Here is a 19362-nt window from a genome sequence, read left to right as displayed (position 1 = left end):
AGATGATGGTAACTAAAGCTAGGTTACAGCTCCTGGTAATTAAGAATAAGTGTAGGTAGAAGCAAGGGGGGAAATTCCCCTCGTAATTTCTGGAGCTCATGCTTGCGAGTGCGTATGTTTAACTCTTTATTTTTATTTAAGAACAAAAACCACACACGCTTTTTTTAAAAAAAGGAACAAGCATTTTCAAGTTACACCAGATATACAGAAACCAGAAACAGAGCATCCTCAGGCATTTCAGTGTGTATTCCACTGATGCAGCCTAATTAAGTTAATGCAGCTGACTAAGATCGAAATCAAAATTAAGTTAACGAGCCCCGGTCATTGGGGACAGCTGCATGCAGAAACAGGCTGGAAATCTGCACCTGTCTCCTGAGCAACCCACGCCTCACCCCCCAGAAATCACTTTTCTGCCTCTGCTTTATACACACTTCCGGCCCAAACCCCAGCCAGGACTACATTTCCCAGGCTGCTTTGCGGCCAGGCTTAGCTCAGCTGGGAGCTCGAGGGAGGAAGTGAGGGGTTTTTTTTGGAGTGGTGGGGGCTGTTCAGAGATGCCTTTGCTGATCAATGGGGAGCAAATCGATCTGTCCCAGCCCACCCGGGAGCTGATCTACTCCTACCCAGAGCTGGAGGTAAGCTGCAAGCTTGCATTTCTGGCCGTGGAGGCGATGCATTTTGGGATTCTTCTCCTGAAATAGATTAGCCAGCCCCCTTTCCCAGCTTAGAGCTAACCTGCCTGCTGCACCCTGGGAGTTTCAGGGTGCGCTCCTGCATCTGAGTGGCTGGTGTAAGAACTTGGAAGCTGCTGTATACCGAGTCAGACCAGTGGTCCGCCTTTTGCAGTATTGACTATTCTGACTGGCAGCAGCGAGGTTTCGGGCAGGATCCTTTCCCAGCCCTACCTGGAGATGCTGCCAGGGATTGAACCTGGGGCATTCTGCGTGCTAAGCAGATGCTCTACCGCTAAAATCCCCATCCCTAGGACATGTAGGAGGAATTGCTCAGCAGACCAGTTGGTGTGGAAAGGGTTCCTTACACAGGAACTTAAGAAGCTGCCTTATATGCAGAAGTTCTCAGGTTCAGTCCCTGGCAGCATCTCCAAGTAGGGCTGGGAAAGACTCTTGCTTCAAACTTTGGAGAGAGCTGCAGACAATGTTGAGCTAGATGGACCAAGGGTCTGATTCGGTTTAAGGCAGCCTCCTCTGTTCCTATGAGGCTGTTTGGCTTTTGGGGTTTTATGCTGTCAGCTGAAACCAGAATAAAGCTTGCTTGGGGAAAAAACACACAGAGATGATGTTTCATCAGCTTTTCCTGGAAAGGGGTGAGAATTGTCTATTCATGTCCTGTGTGTACAAATAACCCTTGGTATGTATGTGTTTAAAAAAAAAAAGAAAGAAAAGTGAAGGCAAAGCTAGAACCCATACTCCCACTATTGTATTGAACCGGTGACCTTGTCTGTGCAACAAGACCACAAATTATATACTGCTTTCCAACAAAAGTTTCCAAAGTGGTTTACACAGAGAAATAATTCAGAAGTAGAGATGGTTCCCTGCCCCAAAGGGCTCTCACTCTGAAAAGAAACATAAGCTAGAAACTAGCAACAGCCCCTGGAGGGATGCTGTGCTGGGGGTAGAGAGGGCCAGTTGCTCCCTCCCTTAGTACATAAGCCAGCTGGGATGGCCAATGCTCTCTGTGAGGGACGGATGCTCATTGTAGTTTTTTTGACAAGGCTCATACACCTAGAGATGGCAAATCAGCGACAGCATTGCAGGGCTTCCTGTTTCCAATGTGTTCTCATGCTTTTCTGGTCCTGGCCATTGGACCTGCAAGGGCCAAATTTGCAATGGTGTTTGAAAAGCTTCTCAAAGTCTTTCGAAACCCCACAATGACTAGAAAAGTGTTATTGATGATGTCCGAGGACTGGAAACTGACAGGAATGTCCTCGAAAGGTCGCTCCATGGATGGAGGACTACAATTTCTGTACTGCGACCCTAACCCAGACCCTAACCCTGTTCTCTGTGCAAAAATGTTTGCGGTTTTACCCTAATTGTTTGAGGGTAGGGATAAAGAAAGGGTGGTCACATACAGAGAGCTGTAAGTGCATCCATGTTATCGCTTGTTTTCCAACCCTAGCCAAAAAAACTCTAGGAGCATTCAGAGGTGCACCTAGGTAATTTTGGAGCCTGGACCTAAAGGTCTTTGGAGCCCCTGGCTGCAAGTTAAGCATCATCTCCGCCCCCTCCACACATCCCGTGATACACGCAGTATTTTCAACACGTGGGTTCTTGAGGGCACAAACAGCAACTGAACTCCCCAAAATGTATGAATATAAAATGGCTATATTGATGCGAATATGCATGAGCAGAAACATTTCAACATGCAACTGAACATATTCCCATCCCACATATTTCTTTCCCCACTCCCCCCTCCAAGAAAGGGCTGAGAGAGATTTCTGCCTGCAACCTTGGAGAAGCCGCTGCCAGTCTGTGTAGACAATACTGAGCTAGATAGACCAATGGTCTGACTCAGTATATGGCAGCTTCCTATGTTTCTATATATAGTAAAATGTGTTGCAGCTGCTCAATCTCATTTCTACAGGAGAGAGCTAAATTACTCAGAAGCCAATCTGCTCAAATCGTGGGGCCCAAAGGACTGCTCTATGTCCAGCAAAGAGAGTTTGCTGCAACCACACCGAAAGATGGTAGGTAAGCATCTGAGAAGGTTACACACTGCAGACCACAGACGAAACCCCAGGTCTTACTTTGTTCCTCTGCTTTGTGACAGGTTCAGTTTCTATCCTTGGGTCCGACGATGCAACGACTTGCCATTTGGTGGTGGTCAGACACACAGGTACAACCCAGGTGTATTGTGATACCTCTGTCCCAGAATCATCTTTCTGGCTTATGATTTGTTACTACTACTGGCTTATGATTTGTTGAGGCCCTTAGATGTCAAGCTTAAAAACCCCATAGCATTACCCAAATAAATAAAACATTTATTTATTATTTATTTATTATTTATTTAGCATATTTTAATACCACCCAAAACACAAGTTCTCTGGGCGGTTTACAAAACAATAAAAACAACCAATAAAAAGATTAATATAGTTCAACAATTAAAATTTTAAAAAGTTAAAACTTATTAAAACACAATTAAATTTGTCTGCATTTATATTCTCCTTAGCTTGTCCATAATCCATAATAAGTCAATTTTATTAATAATGCTAAACCACAAATCAGTCTATACTAATCAACCAGTGCTGGCACTGGAACATTTTTTAGTCACCTTTGGAGTTATTAATAGAAGAACATACCCAGCAGCAAAATAAACAAGACCAAGTTTATCATGCAGGGTTTGCAACAAACAGAGATAGGACCTTAGTGTTCTGATAATGAAATAAAAAATTATTTTTATTTCACGGTCAAAACAATTATGGTTCTGACAATGAAATAAAAAACCATGAAGCTTTATTTTTACTTGGCAGATGCAATAAGCCTATTTGCATTAGAAACACCTTTAAATGAAAATACATGATATCCAACTTCAAATTTAGGTGTTGGTTTTTTTGGTAGTCAGAAGCCCCTCGTAATGTGAGACCCTAATCTGTAGCTTGCTTAGTTTGTGCCTAAATCTGGTACTGTTTCTTCTCGATCCCCTCTTGAAAACTGGGAAGGTGAACTATACTTGGTTTTGAATTTGAAGTGTAGAATTGTGTCCTGAATATGCACACCATTTCTTTTTGACATCTCCATGTTCAAGGGAGATACTGAAACAGAAAATGTGAAATGGGCAAGTTCAAACCAAGCTCCCGTTTGATTTAAACCACCACCACCACCCCGTTTCCTTTGTACCATGACTGAAATCCAAATCGTATCCTCGTAGGACAGGGTTGGGCAAACTTGCCCCTCAAACTGTTGTTGAACTACAACTCCCATCACCCCCAGTTACAATTTATTGTGTGGGGATGGTGTTGTAGTTCAGCAGCGGCTGGAAGGCCCAAGTTTCCGCACCCCTGCCGTAGGAGCAGAAAAATATATGGGGAACTCCAGTCACGGCACTTGTCAGGTTTGGTGTGGTTATGAGAATATTACCCCAGAGGGGCTATTCTGATTCATCTTGGCCAATGAGAACAAAATCAGTAGGTGAAACATATTCCAGATCCACCTACTTGGAAGCATGTGGTCAATGTGAATACCTCTGTAGTTTCATACGTTCCAGAATTTCAGATCATTTCCATTCTTGGTTTTCAGGTAGCGGGGCCATCTGTCTGACTCACTGTGATGGATCGGATACCGAAACGGAAGTGTTGTTAATTACCAATGCAGTAAAGGTGCTCTCCCCTGACACAGAATGTGGAAGGTCAGCTTTGTGTTGTGTGTTTGTGTTGTGTTTTGGGGCAGTCAAGTCATAGTTGGTAAAGCACAGACCAACTAACAATTCTTTAATATTTAAATATGTCTGCCTATTAAATTTCCAATTTTTATTGACTTTTTTTCAGGATATTGAAGGAGGTTTAGTGAGGCTGCAAGTTGTGACCGCTCATTAAAGACGGTCTCTCTAATGTGTGTGCTTTGTTTCATTCTGTATTGCAATCAATACAACAACAAAAGCAGTTTACCTAGAAAATAAAGATGACTCCCTGTCCCCCAAGGGCTCACAATCTAAAAAAGAAACTGGAGGAGGGATGCTGTGCTGGGGATGGATAGGGCCAGTTGCTCTCCCCCTGCTCAATAAAGAGAATCACAAAAGGTGTCTCTTGGCTCAGTTAGCAGCTCAGTTAGACCATACTGAACTTGGTGGATCAAGGGTCTGACTTGGTATAAGGCAGCTTCCTATGTGATGTTTTGTTCCTAACTTCTCCTTCCTGCTCTTCTGTCTCTGGAAGGTTGGAGGTCCACCTGGTTGGAGGCTTCAATGATGATCGGCATTTATCCCAACGACTCACCAATCAACTCCTTAGTAAGTTCACATTTGTTTTTCTTCTGCCTGTCAGGCTTTCAGATTCTGATTGGATCTGAAGCTTGCAGAACTTGTTGAGGCTATGGATGGGGTGCTGAAATAAAGTCCTCTCTTTAATAGATAATATAATAATATTATCACTTAGCAGAGTGGTTGAGCAGACTTGTCAGTGTGTGTGTGTGGTGTTTGTATGCTGCCCATCTAAAATGTAGGACTCAGCCAGGTTTCGTAAGGCAGGGAATTCCACGGCCCTATCCCGTGTTCCCATCAGCCGATAAACATTTTAACCGATGGGCAACTGAATGAATAGTCATTATATGCAGCTTGAATGAATAGCCTTCCTTGGTAATGTAGAATTGATATGTTCCGGTTGTTTGTGTTACTTTGGTTTACGGCCAAAATAAAGTATCTAAATTGCCTCCCTCGGTTCAGCTTTCATCCTTGCTCTTGCCTTTATCTCTAGGAGCATTTGACCGCTTGCAAGATAGCATCCATTTAGTGACTTTCTGTGTAACAGGTAATTATTGCAAGTCATTACCTTGGACTTACCTCCGTCCTTCACTCTGGTCTTCTCAGCTGCCTAGTCCTTAGTAGCCCTTAGCGTATCTTCCATTCCCTGGAGGTACACTGTGTCTCTTCTAGAACATAAGACCAGCCCTGCTGGATCAGGCCCAAGAATGCCCATCCAGTCCAGCTTCTTGTTTCCCACAGTGGCCCACCAGATGCCCCTGGGAAGCCCACTGGCAAGAGATGAAGGCATGCCCTCTCTCCTGCTGTTGCTCCCCTGCCACTGGTACTCAGAAGCATCCTGCCTCTGAGGCTGGAGGTGGCCTATAGCCCTCAGACTAGTAGCCATTGATAGACCTGTCCTCCGTGAATTTGGCAAAGCCCCTTCTAAAATATGAGCTAGCTGTGGTGGTCAGTAGCATCTGTGGGGACGAATGCTCAGTGTGATTTTTTTAAGGGCTACACCCCTAGAGATGGAAAAGAGGGGAGGGGAGAGCAGGGCAAGGGTTCTGCTTCCAGTGTGTTCTCATTCTTGTCCTGACCATTGAACTGGCAGTGGCCAAATCTCCAATGGCGTTTTAAAATCTCTTGAAAACACAAAAAACTGCTCTAAAGTTATATTGATGTCAGAGGAATGGAAGTGAAAATTGGCATGAACGTCCTCCAAAGATTACTTTATGGAGAGAGTTCAACCACTTGTTCATTGTTACTCTAACCCTTTTAGGAACACAGGAAGCTGCCATATACTGAGTCAGACCATAGGTCCATCTAGCTCAGTATTGTCTACACAGGCTGGCAGCGGCTTCTCCAAGGTTGCAGGCAGGAATCTCTCTCAGCCCTATCTTGGAGATGTTGCCAGGGAGGGAACTTGGAACCTTCTGCTTTTTTATATTTCATTTATTTTTTATTTTTTACATTTATATCCCACTCTTCCTCCAAGGAGCCCAGAGCGGTGTACTACATACTTGAGTTTCTCCTTACAACAACCCTGTGAAGTGGCCCCATCCCTTAAGGGGAATATCTTCCACTGCTCACACATGCAGTCTCCCATTCAAATTCAACCAGGGTGGACCCTGCTTAGCAAAGGGGACAATTCATGCTTGCTACCACAAGAGCCGCGCTCTCTTTGTGCAAAAAATGACTGCAGTTTTGCCTTAATCGTTTGGGTGAGGTATAAAGAACGGGTGATAAAATCTGTAGTTTTTCCCCACAGTGCTTTTTTGGGTGAACTGGTACCGAGTACTGGCGCCTTGTCCCACTTTGGATCACAGCAGTAGGGAAGGTTTTCCCTTCATTCCCTGCAGAGAATAACAACGAAGTTCTCCCCGCCGCTGTGATCTCAGGTGTGGAGTGAATTTACGAGTGCTATACCAGATGCTTTTGGACCTTGGTCACGGGGGTGTGGCCGGGCTCCAAAAATACCCATGTGGTACTGAGGTAAGAGTAAAGTTGTGCCATCGAGTTGGTTTCAACCACAGGGTCTTTGGTAGAATACAGGAGGGGTTGACCATTGCCATCTCCTGCACAGAATGAGATGATGCCTTTCAGTATCTTCCTATATCACTTCTGCCTGATATAGTACCCGTGGGGATTCGAACCAGCAACCTTCTGTTTGTTAGCCAAGCATTTCCCCGCTGAGCCACTTGGGGTAGACATTGCCAAAAACGTGTGTGAGCATATTGATCCAGCAACTTTTAAAAAATTCGTTTCAAGTGTGCTGACTACTAACATTCCTTGACTGCTCCTTTTCCTCCAAGGAGTGAGAAGATTTGTGTTTTCCTTATTTCTCTCTTTCCCAGAATTAAATGACCGGCTGGATAAAGGCAATCACTTTCCATTTATTTATGGCATTGGTAAGTCTCATTTAAACTGGATATCAGTTTCACCAGGGTAGTAAATAGTGGAGCCAATTTTTCTTTTCCTTGAGATCGTGTGTCACTTATTTCCTTTTGTTCGGGTAGGCCTATAAGCTTTTGGGTGACCTACCTGGCTTCACCTGCTGTGTGGGGGATTCAGATTTCTTCCCAACCCCATTCTAATTTTCATTCTTAATAATAATAATAATAATAATAATCTTTATTACGGTCGTTGACCAGCACAAGTTGTAAAACAGTAATACTATACAGTAAATGCAATATAAAGAAAGTGTTGTAGTATTACGGAGATTAAAATTGATGTAGCATTAAGACTGAGGGGGAGGGAATCTAAAAATACAAAATTCATTCTTGTGTTCTCTTGTTCTCTGAGCAAAAAGAGAAATGAGCTTTCCTGATTGATAAAACTGAAAGAGAATTACATCCAGGGCACATCTGTAAGATCTTTATGAGCATCCTGAAGGTCTTTATCAGGATGCCTGCCAATAAGACAATGTTTCAAGATTGTGTTATTTGTGAAAGGGGAGAAGGTCGGTGTAAAGGGATGATGTATAGGAGAGAGTGTTTGGAATGCTTCTCCTTTTATATAGGTGAATCGGGAAGACCTTTAAGAGACAGATATACAAACCATGGGCTGTGCATATGAAAGAGAGGCATACTGGATGAGTTGGTTGGAACTAACATTTCTGTATTAATGGTGGAAAGAAACTTGCAGAAGCATAAAACCAAGGAGGCAATGTCTATAGAGAAGTGAAAACCAGCTATAAGTGTTAAGGATGAGATGGCTCTGGCCATGAAATTTATTAGCCTATGAACAATGCAGACTGTGTTAATTATTCTGTCCTCTGCAGCTATGATGTGTTTCTCCCTCTGTTCTCCCCCACCCATGGCTTATCTTGCGGGAAAGGGTTTAAACCACTGTGTGACTCCCGTCTGTTTCAGCAGCTGAAGATAGTGTTTGTACTCTGAAACTGTTCTGCTTTGACCTGTAACATCTGGTGACTTTTAATTGTTGCGCAAATAAAGAGGTCTTGGTGGGAAGAACTATGTGGAAGTCGATATGTGCATAGCATTGCCAACTTATAAGGCGTTGACTTGTTGTGCTCATTTTCTATCCACATTTATTAATGGGGATGGGGTGTATAGATAAATGTTGTTCCTTTGTCTCCCAGCAGCGAATGTTAAAACAGGAGAGGTTTTCCATGCAACATTTCCAGACAGGGGACCCGATGAGGACTTGCGGTCAGCCAGTATCTTAGAAGGAGCCAAGGTGAGTGCAGAGGAAACTTGCAGAGACCAACGGTGATTGGTTTGGAAAAATTAGAGAAGCAGTAACTTGTAAGACAAAGTAGCTCCTGGCATCCTCTTCCAGACATTACAAGCCTGTTGCTGATATTTCCTGCTAGTCTTGTGGCAGTGAGCATGAATGGCCCCCTTTGCTAAGCAGGGTCTACCCAGGTTTATATTTGGATGGGCAACTGCATGTAAGCACTGATAGATGTTTCCCCTTAGGGATGGGGCCGTTGCTCAGTGGAAGAGCATCTGTTTTCTATGCAGAAGGTCCCAGGTTCAGTCCGTGGCAGACTCTCCAGGAAGGGCTGGGAGAGAGACTGCCTCAAGCCTTGGAGAGCTGCTGCCAGTCAGTGTAGGCAATACTGAGCTAGAGGGACCAATGGCCTGACTCGGCAGAAGGCAGCTTCCTAAATCCTATTGGAAAATACAAATTGAACTTGCAAAGGATCTGGGGAGATTGATCCCCTTCCCAGAACCCCTGCTGAGCAAAGAGACACCTTTTTAAGTGGTGATACTCTTATGTTGAGCAGGGGGAGAGCAACCGGCCCTATCCAACCCCAGCACAGCATCCCTCCAGTGGCTATTGCTGGTGTCTTCTTTATGTTTCTTTTTAGATTGTGAGCCCTTTGGGGACAGGGGGCCCTCTTAATTCTGTATTATTATTATTTTAATGTAAACTGCTTTGAGAATGTTGTTGAAGAGCGCTCTATAAATATTTGTAGTAAGTAAGAGACCTTTGGGGAGTTTGGCGCCCTTGACAATGTCCTGCCTTTCCCTTGTAGATGGTTAACATTTATGACTCCAGGAAGGAGCAACTCTGTATTGGGCCTTACTTCTGGATGCCTTCCCCTGCTGTGGATTACTGGCTAGAACAGGACGATGAATACATTTTGCAGGTAATGTTGATGTTCATCAAAGAGAGGCTGAGCCAAAGGTCGTTTGAATTTAGGTTAAATGAAATTTCGTCCAAGAACCAGGTCCAGAAATTTTGGCCGTCGCTACCACCTCGAGGAACGAATGCTCGTAATGATTTCTGGCAACGTCTACCTACCCCTAGAGATGGAAATCGGGGATAGCATCAGCTGTGGAGGGAAGCCAACAGCGGACCCCTTAGGCAGGTGTCAGGTGCAGGGAGCATTAAGCCATGCCCCCTGGGTCTGACGTCAGACGCGGAGGGGCGTGATTGGCGGTGGCCTGGGTTCTTTGAACCCCTTTGCCCAATGGTGGCTCTGCTCCTGGATAGCATTGATGCATTTTTACAGCTTTCTGTGTGGCATCACCCCTTCTGTATCTCTACTCCCAAATGAGCAGGGTAAAATTGTAGTTGTTTTTGTACAGAGCAAAGGGTTAGGGTCGCCATGAACAATTTTCCATTCCTCTGACATCACTTAATAAATAAATGCATTATTTTGCATTTGTATACCGCTTTTCAGGTGAACCTCCCAAAGCGGTTTACAAGTACTTGAATGAAGAACAATATCCAGCCACACGTTTACATGGGCCTTAGTCTTGCTTCTTTCTGCTCTCCTCCCCTCAGAGCAAGTTGGTCCCTGGGTTGTTTTAAAAACGTTTAAAACATGCAGGCCTGATGGCCTGGACATTAAAAGCATGATAAATGCTTATCATGCATTTCCACCCCCGCTGCAGAATCTCTCTACATCTCCTCTGGCTGAACCACCTCACTTCGTATCCCACATCAGAGCTTCCCTGACCTGCTTAAAAGAGCATCCCTTTCCAGAGAAGACCCTGTTCCCTAGCAGAAAACCTTGGATCTACTGGAAAAATGAAGAAGGCCTCTGGGAGAAGGTCTCTCCTGACCAGATCTAAGCGAACGAAGAGAACTCGACCACTGTGGCTGTGCCAAAGGAAGAATGGCTGTTCTTGGTGGCCAAGACAGCACTTGGCTTCATGCATGGACTTGTGCCCTTTGCCTAATAATAGTAAATATTTTAGGAGCAACGTGCTTCTTGGAATGCTGTCGCTTTTGGCAAAGACTTGTAAGATTCCAAAACCTTCCAACAACTGGGTACAACATAGGTAAGGCAACGTATTTTGAATGGACTCCTGTTGGGGTGTGACCAAGGTAGGGCAGACATCTCTACTGGTACCCCCCACATCCCCGCTTTTGTGTGCGATTGGCAGGATGTCATTTTGTCCTGCTGCACCCCAAGAGAGAAGAATCATTCCCTATGCGTCTGCAAGCTCTGCACATCAGAAGTCAGTTTGTAAACTTCAGGTCACTTCATGAACTAGCAGCCTCTACAAGCTGTCTGTCTAGACTAGGCCTGCTCAACTTAGCCCTCCCCACCCCAGCTGTATTTGGACTACAACTCCCATAATCCACAGCCACAGCAGCCAATAGCCAGGGATAATGGGAATTGCAGGCCAACCCCTGCAAGAGGGCCAAAGTTAAGTGGACCATGGATGCACAATTTTGGCCTGGCAGCTGTGATTGGACTACAGCTCCCATCATCCACAGCTGCAGTGCCCAGTGATTAGGGATGATGGGAGTTGTAGTCCAGCCACAGTTACAGGGCTGAAATTGTGCAGCCCTGCTCTAGAACCGCTTTCTTTGCTTTTCAGGACATGTCTTTTATTTTTTTGAATCCCCAAAGCTTTATGATTTGTTCCTGATTTGAAGGGGACTTAAAAATGTATGTATTTATAACCATTCATTCCCTCTGGATAGCTGAGCCTTCCCTTGCTAGAGCTCTGTGTAAGCTGAAAATATACAGCTTTCTGCTGCCTTGCCAATTTTTATATTTCCTCTACGGCCCCAACATGATGATCATGACCTGAGGTTCATGGGTTTCGCCCCACTTTGTTTGAAACGATTGTGTGTATTCCTTGAATCGTTGCATGGGGAGTCAGTCATCCATTCCACCTCCCACCTCCAAAATGGGACACCCTGTATGAGGGCTCCTTAAAGTTACGAGACTCAAATCGCCCCCTGGCGTGCTGCCTGCACCTTCCTCGGAAATGTGCCGTTGGCTTTGTCTTTTAGCCGCATCCTGCAGAACTGTGTTAAAAATAAATCTGCACTTTTCTTCAAAGTTCTTATTAATGATTGTATGGCTGTACTGTTCTCAAATGGGTAATACCAAAAGCCCGGGCGAGTGTCCGGGGGGGGGGGGGGAGTGAATCACGTGAAAGTGAAAATTGGCCGAAAATTGGCAGTGAAATTTGGCCGATTTTTGGATGACTGGGAATCTAGCCCCCGTGATCCCTTAACTCTATATTCACACTTTCCATATCCACAGCTGCAGCCCAGAACAGAACCCCGTGAATACTGAGGTCTACCTGTATTTGGAGTGTGCATCCACTACTGATAATATGCTCATGTTTTTCAGCATGAAACTGGGAGCAGATGGAAGGGAATATGAAAATCCCATCCATCCACCAGAGACACTAAGATTCCTATCTTTCTCCTCTGCCTTACTGCTAGAACACATTCCTTGCTATTTTAAGTTCTGTGGCCAAGAATTACAGCTCTACAAGTAAGCATCACATTTCTGAGGTGTTAAAGGTGGATAATGCTTATGGGAAGTTCTCTCCCCTTATAAAAACACAGCTGGTTAGTGAAAACCTAGTCAACAGGAACTCAGCTTTAACAATTGGAAGAACCCTTTATTGAAGCGTTTGGGAAGTATCTAAGTCTCTGCATGCCAGCAAAACTGCCAGCTTAACAATTTCAGTTATAAAAACATTAAAATTTGCATTAACAATTATAACTTTAACCCCTTCCCCACAATGTACCCAAGTTAATATAATTCATTGCACCAAATAAACTGTAAAAGGAAGACAAGAATTAAAATTTGCACTTTAAAAGTTCACCCTTATTTGGAAAACAGCAAAACTTATGGAGCTTGTCCACATTTTTCTGAAGGGTTTGCAGTCCCTTTTAGACAAGATGATGAGTTGGCTGTAGATTTAATCCAACAAAAGTCCTCAAAAACACGTCAAGGCAATGCTGAATCCCTTTTACTGTTTGGCTCATGTCAGATATGCGCCAACAAAGAAAACATTGAATATTACAAGACTGTTCTAGCACACAGTCAAAAAACGTTGCTTCTGCCTTCATCCTCCTTAGCACAGGAGTCCTCCAAACGGAGGTCCCTAGTTGATGTTGACCTGCAACTCTCACCATTGCCTGCCACAGTGGCCAAAGGCTAGTGTGGCTGGGGCTGATGGGAATTGTAGTCCAGCAACAGCTGGGGACCCAGGCTCGAGAACTTCCACCCTAGCAGGACTTAAACTTGTGCTATGCCGTCACATGGTTTGTCTCCATTTCTCCACCCAATGGCTACAGCAGGGCTGCACTTTGCTCCCATCATGCCTACTGGCGGCTGTGACTGGGTGTGATGGGTTTTGTAGCCCAGCGGCTGGTGGGCTGAAGTTGTGCAGCCCTGGTCTATGTCAGTGATCGCTGATGGTGGGGAAACTTGGGACCTCCATGACATTCCAGGTCTTCTGGAAGTGGCAGGGAGAATAAGAGACACTGGCCCTCTGTGCTGGATTTTTCGGCTTTCAAAGCAGAGCTCTGCCCATTGGCTTGCATATAGTACAGTGTCCCACTAATGGCTCTGCAGGAGTCCAAACCAAGTTGCTGCTACGAGCCTGCATGGGGCCTAAGAGCTGCATTGATGCTTCTCCCAATGGGAACAACAGGAGCCATGTCACGGCAGCTCTGAGGCAGGCCTTGGGCTCCACGGAGGCTCTCTGTGTTCGCTAACAGTGATGAGGCAGTATGGACTCACACAAAACCAGCATGGTGGGGTGCTGAATGAAAGCCAGGGCTGCTCAACTTCAGCCCTCCTACAGATGCTGGCTTACAACTCCCATAATCCCTGGCTATTGGCCACTGTGGCTGGGGATTAGGGGAGTTGTAGTTCAAAAACAGCTGAAGGGGGCTAAGTTGGGCAGGCCCGAGGTAGCTTCCAAACAAGTCTCTTCTCCCGCTGTACCCACATGAAGCCTTTGCTGTCGCCTTTGCAACCATCCCTTGCCCTGTTCATAGCAACAAAACCAGCCACTCAACTCATTATCTGTGCTTGGATGGAATTAACCCTCTCCAGTTGCACGGGAGCAGATTTAGTTCACACAAACAAGCAAGCATGGGGAGGAAGGCATAACCATCAACGACATGGAAGGTCCTTCAGATGCATTTGTTCATTCTCAAGATGCTAAGATGCATTTTTAACCACCTAGGCTTCAAAACAACTGATCAAGGACTCTTAGAATTAAGTTTCTCCAGGCATTTTCTTTCTGCAGAATTAAACTAAAGCTCAGAAGAACTTAACTAGAGTAGCCATTGAAGTGGAATCATAATTACGGTGGGGAGTGGGTGGGGGCGAGAAGAAACAGGTCTCTGAAATTTGATCTTGGATACAAAAGTTAGCTCAGTGTTCTGTGTTTGTTTTTAAATAGTGCAGCAGTGTATATAACCTAACAATTTCTCTGGATATTTACAATATCTAACAAATGTATGCTATGGTTTTAAAGAATCCAGACTTTCAGTATATGAAACATCACAGACATGTGATATGTCAGCTCAAGTGTTTCACTAACATCTTTCAAAAGGAAACACAACACAAGGCTGATGGCCGTTTCTCTGGTGCAAACTTTTCCAAGTGGGTATGGAAAAGGAGGCAGGAAAAATGAATGTGTGAGTGAAGCAGTTCCTAGAAGTTAGCAAGAGTGGTTATAGCAAGAGACCCTCAGGCCAGAAGAACCTGAAGTCCTAATGATGTTTTAGGTCTTGCGAGAATGGAACAAGCTTCCTGCAGCATCTAAAAAATCCTGCAGTAGCTAAAAAAAAAGAAATGATAGCAAAACTAGAGATGCCATACACACCAAACATTTAAAAATAAAACAGTCAAAAGTGTGAGCTTAAAAGCCCAGTGAAGAGGATTTCAGGCTTGTTTTGCTGATGAAGCGATTAAAATGGGAATTTAAAAGTGATCATTAGTAACTGCTCGGTTTATTCAACAGAGTTGGAAATCTAAGACTAGCACCATCAAGTGCAAAGGAGCCTTCAGCTTAAAAATCAAGAGCTGGCTGGGCAAAGCAGTTAAAAAATAATAATAGAGAGAAAATCATGCTTTACAATTCCAGCTGAAGTCAAGCTGTAACTGTCAGCAGCACAATTCCAGCAGAAGCTTCTTCAACATGTCCAGAATTACACTCCTACTACCTTGGCATTATGAACCCCAAAGCAACTGGGAGAAGTGAGCAACACAAACAAGGCCCTGGCCCCACAGTGAGGGGAAAGGAGGGTGTTGGGGGAGTAAACCGACCACTTCTTCCACACGAATGGCTGTGCAAAATCTCCAGTCAATCACAAGTAACAGTAGTTCTTATGTACTAACTGTGGCACTGTTCACATTTTCAATGGATTGTTGCACTCCCCGGCAGTCGAGGGGCTGCATTTGCTGTACAAAGTCTTAACGCACGGGGCTCTGGACTTTATCTGAGACTCTCTTGTTCCTCTGATTTCGTGCATTCGTCTCCCAGGGGCTGGACCTTGCCGTCCCCTGGGGAATCTTCAGCCATTTTCTGGGTCGGAAGTGCATTCTCGTCCATCTGTTCTGGATTCTCCTGGCCGGTGGCTGAGGCGCTGGGCCGCGGCTCGGCTTTTTCCAGATCGTCAGTGTGAGTCACGGAGCTGGTCTCGCTAAATCCGTCGGGGCTCCTCAGGGACCTTTTGAACAGCTTTTGTCCTGGGACAAGATGTTGAATAAAATGTTAAATGCACACAAACGCACATGCCCTTCAGTGTAGCTGAGCTGTGATTTGTGGTTTCAAATCCCTGCGTCTGACATCAGATGTGCGTGCGGGGGGTGGGGGTGGGGGTGGCGTTATTTCGGTCCCAAGTGGGGCCGCATGGCCCTGTTTGGAACCGAAATAGGCCCGCGCTCCCTTTAAGGCAGGGAGAGCCACTCCTAGTCTCGCTGGCAATGCAGCAGGGCCGATCGATCTCCCTCCCAAATGGGGCCAAGGGAGATCGGCCGGCGGTGCATTGGCCTCCTTTAAGGCAAGGAGGGTTGCTCCGGCCCACACTGCCCAACGCAGCACGGGCCGATCTCCCTTCCAAATGGGGCCACACAGTCCTGTTTGGGAGAGAGACCACGCCCTCGTGTCTGAAGTCAGACACGGGGGTATGGCTAGCCGGGCCCCTGCGCCTGACATCAGATGTGGGGGGGCGGGGCCAGGGGGCCACCACCAGCTTCCCTACGCTCCTGGCCATGTGGATGCACGATGCACACCACCCCTTTGCAAATCTGCATGCCTGTTGAAGTCTGGCTCTGCCCCGCATTCTGGCACAGCACTTTAGACTTCCTTTTAGGCTACACTTCAGATAGATCATCACGATCACAAGGACAGCCATATCCTGTCAGACCGATGCACCACTCCACCTGGTATTTGCTTAGGCATTCAGCCTGCCCTAGTTTCAGAAACCCAACAATGAGACTTCTAAAGCCCATTCAGTTTATAACAAAAAGTCAGAAAAAGAGGCACACACACTAAGCAAGAGGCAAAGGTCCTGCTGCACAGGCGGAAAGCACTTCCCACTGCAGGAAGTGTCACCCTCCTATCTACAGCCGCCTATCCCCACAAAACAAACCTTCCAGAAGAGCTTTGTTTTCTGTTTCTGTTTTTTTTTTAAAAATAAAATTGTATTAGAATTTCCTCCTTCAAAATACGATGACAGGTAGGTATCATATTACGGAATAACGACACATATTTATAACATCAATGCCCCCTGCATCGTTCCATTCAAGAACCAGTTTTGAACATACAGACTAGAATCAGCTGGTTTCTACAAATGAACATTCACTTTCACCAAGAGTAAATGTAGTTCAGAGCATTAGGGTCATGCATTTAGGTCCCTACCCTCTTCTATATATTTCCAGAAGCGTCCCCACCTGGCATAGTACAGTGCACTTAAGTTTTGAAATTTTATCCATAACCATTGTAGACCATATTGTGTTAAACCATGCTCTAATTGAAATGTGCCCTTTTTTCCCCTTCCATTGTGAAGTGATGACAAATTTTGCTGATATACTTAGGAGGCTAAAGAGTTCTGTGCTTGAAGTGGTGAGTTGAGTCTGTGGCGCTGAGTCCAGTAAGTAATTCATTGGGCTTAACTCTAGGTCGATGTTGAATATTGCTTGAATATGTTTGTGTACTTGTAGCCAAAAGAATAGCTTTGCTGTAAGGCCGGCTTTTCTCTCTCCCCCCGCCAAACTGGTACTTACTTCTTGATAGCACATCCATCCTACTCTTCATCCAAGGAACCACGAGCAGAGTCAGGGCTCAGCCATGGGGTCTCCCACTTACTGGACGTCCCACTTGGCCAGCCCCCAAAGCGTCTCCTGCTGCCTTGCAAGTGTTCCCATTGCATCCTTGCTTGCGAGGCACCAGGTCACCATTTCCCTCTGCAGCAGTGCCATGGCCACTCTTCTCTGCCCCTCTGATGCAGGGCGATGGCACAGCGGACCTTAAAGAGGTGCTGCTGGTGGGTCTGTGGCTGCCCACTACTGCTGGCAAACCAGTTTAAGAAGAAGCCTGTTCCCAATGAACACAGGGAGCTGCCGTCTACCAAGTCAGACCATTGGTCCATACTTCTGCTAATAAAGATCCTGGTTCTGGACCGTTGCTCCATCGAGCTCTCGTATGGCCTGGCAGTGTCCCTCCAAGGGTCCCAGCAGGAGCCTTTCCCAGCCCTATATGGAGATCCTGCCAGGGTCTGAAGCAGTGTTCCCTGTAACAGGAAGTCCCAGATGATGTTGACTACAACTCCCAGGATCCTCAGCTGCAATGGCCTTTGGCTGGGAATGCTGGGAGTTGTAGTCAACACCACCTGGGATTACCTGATACAGGAAACACTGGTCTGAACCTGGGACCATCTGCATGCCAAGCAGATGCTCTGCCACTGAGCTGCAGCCCCATCCCCAAAGGGGGCATACACGGGCCTCCCTAAGCACTGGCCACCCCAAGACCTGCTTAGCTGCAGCAAGGTGGCCGTATCAAGGTGGCCATATCAAGGTGGCCGTATCATGTACCAGTGGTACCCAACCAGGGAGCCTCCAGATATTGCTGAACTACAATTCCCATCCTTCTCCCGCTACAATTTATTGTGGCTGGGGTGCTGGGAGCTGTAGTTCAGCAACATCGGGAGCAGGCCTGCTCAACTTTGCCCGCTCCCCCCACCCCCAGCTGGGGAGTCAGACTTACCAGGGAACTGTTTAGAGCGGCTGGATGTGGGAGTGGGAGGCGGGGTGGTCCCAGTGCCCTGCACTTTGGATACATAGGTGGGCTCTGTAGATTCTAGAGAACCTGCCAAACAGAGAGAGATTGAGATTGAGATTGAGAGATCTCAGATTGTGCTACAGACACAGACAGACACAGACACGGATCCTGTTATTCACAGAGGCTCCAATCCACAGGGGGGGTCCCGCAGATAGTGAATCCAAAAAACAATGGGGCATTAAAGTGAGTGTAAATGTGGGGGTAAGGTTCCCACACTCACAAAATGGCCCCCCAAATGGCAAAACAGGCCAAATTAAGTGCCCCCCTGCTGAACAGGGCAACAGATACCACAGATGCTGTTGAAGCTTCTCCCACCTGCTGTGAGGTTGAACGTCCTCCCCTTGGGTGATGCATGAAATGGAGAAAACCAGTTCAGCACAGAGCCCACCACAGGGATCTGTCGGAGCAGCCCCTGGAAAGAGAAACCAAGAAAGAGTTTGCATGGCTGCGGGGGCTGGGGGAGAAGAGCTGGTGTTGTGGTAGTGAGCCTGAATGGTCCCCTTTGCTAAGCAGAGTTCGCCTTGGTTTGTATAGGCTACACAGGAGTGCGATCTGCTGCAAGGTATTCCCCTTAGGGCAGTAGTTCCCAAACTGGGAGCCTCCAGATGTTGCTGAACTACAATGTCCATCACCCCAGCTACAATTTATTGTGGCTGGAAATGATGGGAGCTGTAGTTCAGCAACATCTGGAGGCTCCCAGTTTGGGAACCACTGCCTTAGGGGATGGGGCCATAGCTCAGTGGTAGTGCACATGCAGAAGGCCCCAGGTTCAGTCCCTGGCAGCATCTCCAAATAGGGCTGGGAAAGACTCCCATCTGAAACCGTGGAGAGCCACTGCCAGTCAGTACAGACAGAATTAGATGGACAAAGGGTCTGGCCTGGTATAAGGCAGTGTTCTATGCAGCGTTCCCTCTAAAAGGGATTCCCAGATGTTGTAGACTGCAACTCCCTAAATCCCCAAGCAAAAACCACTGAAGCTGGGGATTCTGGGTGTTGTAGTTAATAACAGCTGGGAATCCCTGTTAGAGGGAACATTGGCTATGTATCGGGGCTATGTATCGGGGCTATGTATCGGGGCTATGTATCGGGGCTATGTATCGGGGCTAGGGCTGCAGCTCAGTGGAAGAGCACCTGCTTTGCACGCAGAGGGTCCCAGGCTCAATCCCTGGTGCATCTTGGCAGAGCTGGAGAAAGACGTACTCTGACAATACTGTGCTAGATGGATCAATGGTCTGACTCAGTATGAGGCAGATTCCTATGTACTGACATAGCAGGGGATGGGGCTGTAGCTCACTGCAAGAGCATCCGCTTTGCATGCAGAGGGTCCCAGATTCAGGCCCTGGCAGCATCTCCAGGTAGGGCTGGGAAAGACCCCTGCTTGAAACCTTGGCGAAGCTGCTGCCAGCCAGGGTTG

At 46.3% G+C, this 19362-nt stretch overlaps 2 protein-coding genes across 6 annotated transcripts in view; one reads left to right on the top strand and one right to left on the bottom strand.

Moving 5' to 3' along the window:
- Positions 1 to 441: 441 nt before the first annotated feature.
- NTAN1 (N-terminal asparagine amidase) lies at positions 442 to 11689 on the top strand. 4 transcript variants are annotated; one of them, XM_053276353.1, is made up of 10 exons: positions 442 to 635; positions 2602 to 2704; positions 2788 to 2853; positions 4254 to 4362; positions 4889 to 4962; positions 5426 to 5479; positions 7269 to 7322; positions 8516 to 8613; positions 9419 to 9532; positions 10070 to 10214. In XM_053276353.1, the coding sequence occupies exons 1-10, from the start codon at positions 555 to 557 to the stop codon at positions 10100 to 10102; spliced, it is 786 nt and encodes a 261-aa protein (XP_053132328.1). In that variant the 5' UTR covers positions 442 to 554; the 3' UTR covers positions 10103 to 10214. The 4 variants fall into 4 exon arrangements, with proteins under 4 accessions (XP_053132328.1, XP_053132326.1, XP_053132325.1 ...); XM_053276351.1 differs by lacking the exon at positions 10070 to 10214 and adding an exon at positions 10284 to 11689 and having other exon boundaries at positions 443 to 635; positions 8519 to 8613; XM_053276350.1 differs by lacking the exon at positions 10070 to 10214 and adding an exon at positions 10284 to 11689 and having other exon boundaries at positions 445 to 635.
- Positions 11690 to 12242: 553 nt separating this feature from the next.
- Positions 12243 to 19362, bottom strand: part of PDXDC1 (pyridoxal dependent decarboxylase domain containing 1) — a 41408-nt gene continuing 34288 nt past the window's right edge. For both annotated transcript variants that reach the window (XM_053276349.1, XM_053276348.1), the window contains exons 21-23: positions 18264 to 18360; positions 17874 to 17975; positions 12243 to 15355 (exon numbers count right to left, since the gene is read on the bottom strand). In XM_053276349.1, coding sequence (XP_053132324.1) covers positions 15102 to 15355; positions 17874 to 17975; positions 18264 to 18360 — 453 coding nt within the window. In that variant the 3' untranslated portion in view covers positions 12243 to 15101. The remainder of the gene's footprint in view (positions 15356 to 17873; positions 17976 to 18263; positions 18361 to 19362) is intronic.

Source organism: Hemicordylus capensis, chromosome 13 (assembly GCF_027244095.1).
Source record: "Hemicordylus capensis ecotype Gifberg chromosome 13, rHemCap1.1.pri, whole genome shotgun sequence".
In the NCBI taxonomy this organism is placed as follows: domain Eukaryota; kingdom Metazoa; phylum Chordata; class Lepidosauria; order Squamata; family Cordylidae; genus Hemicordylus; species Hemicordylus capensis.
The sequence above is the reverse complement of the archived record's forward strand: the minus strand, read 5'-3'. Positions and strand labels throughout refer to the sequence as shown.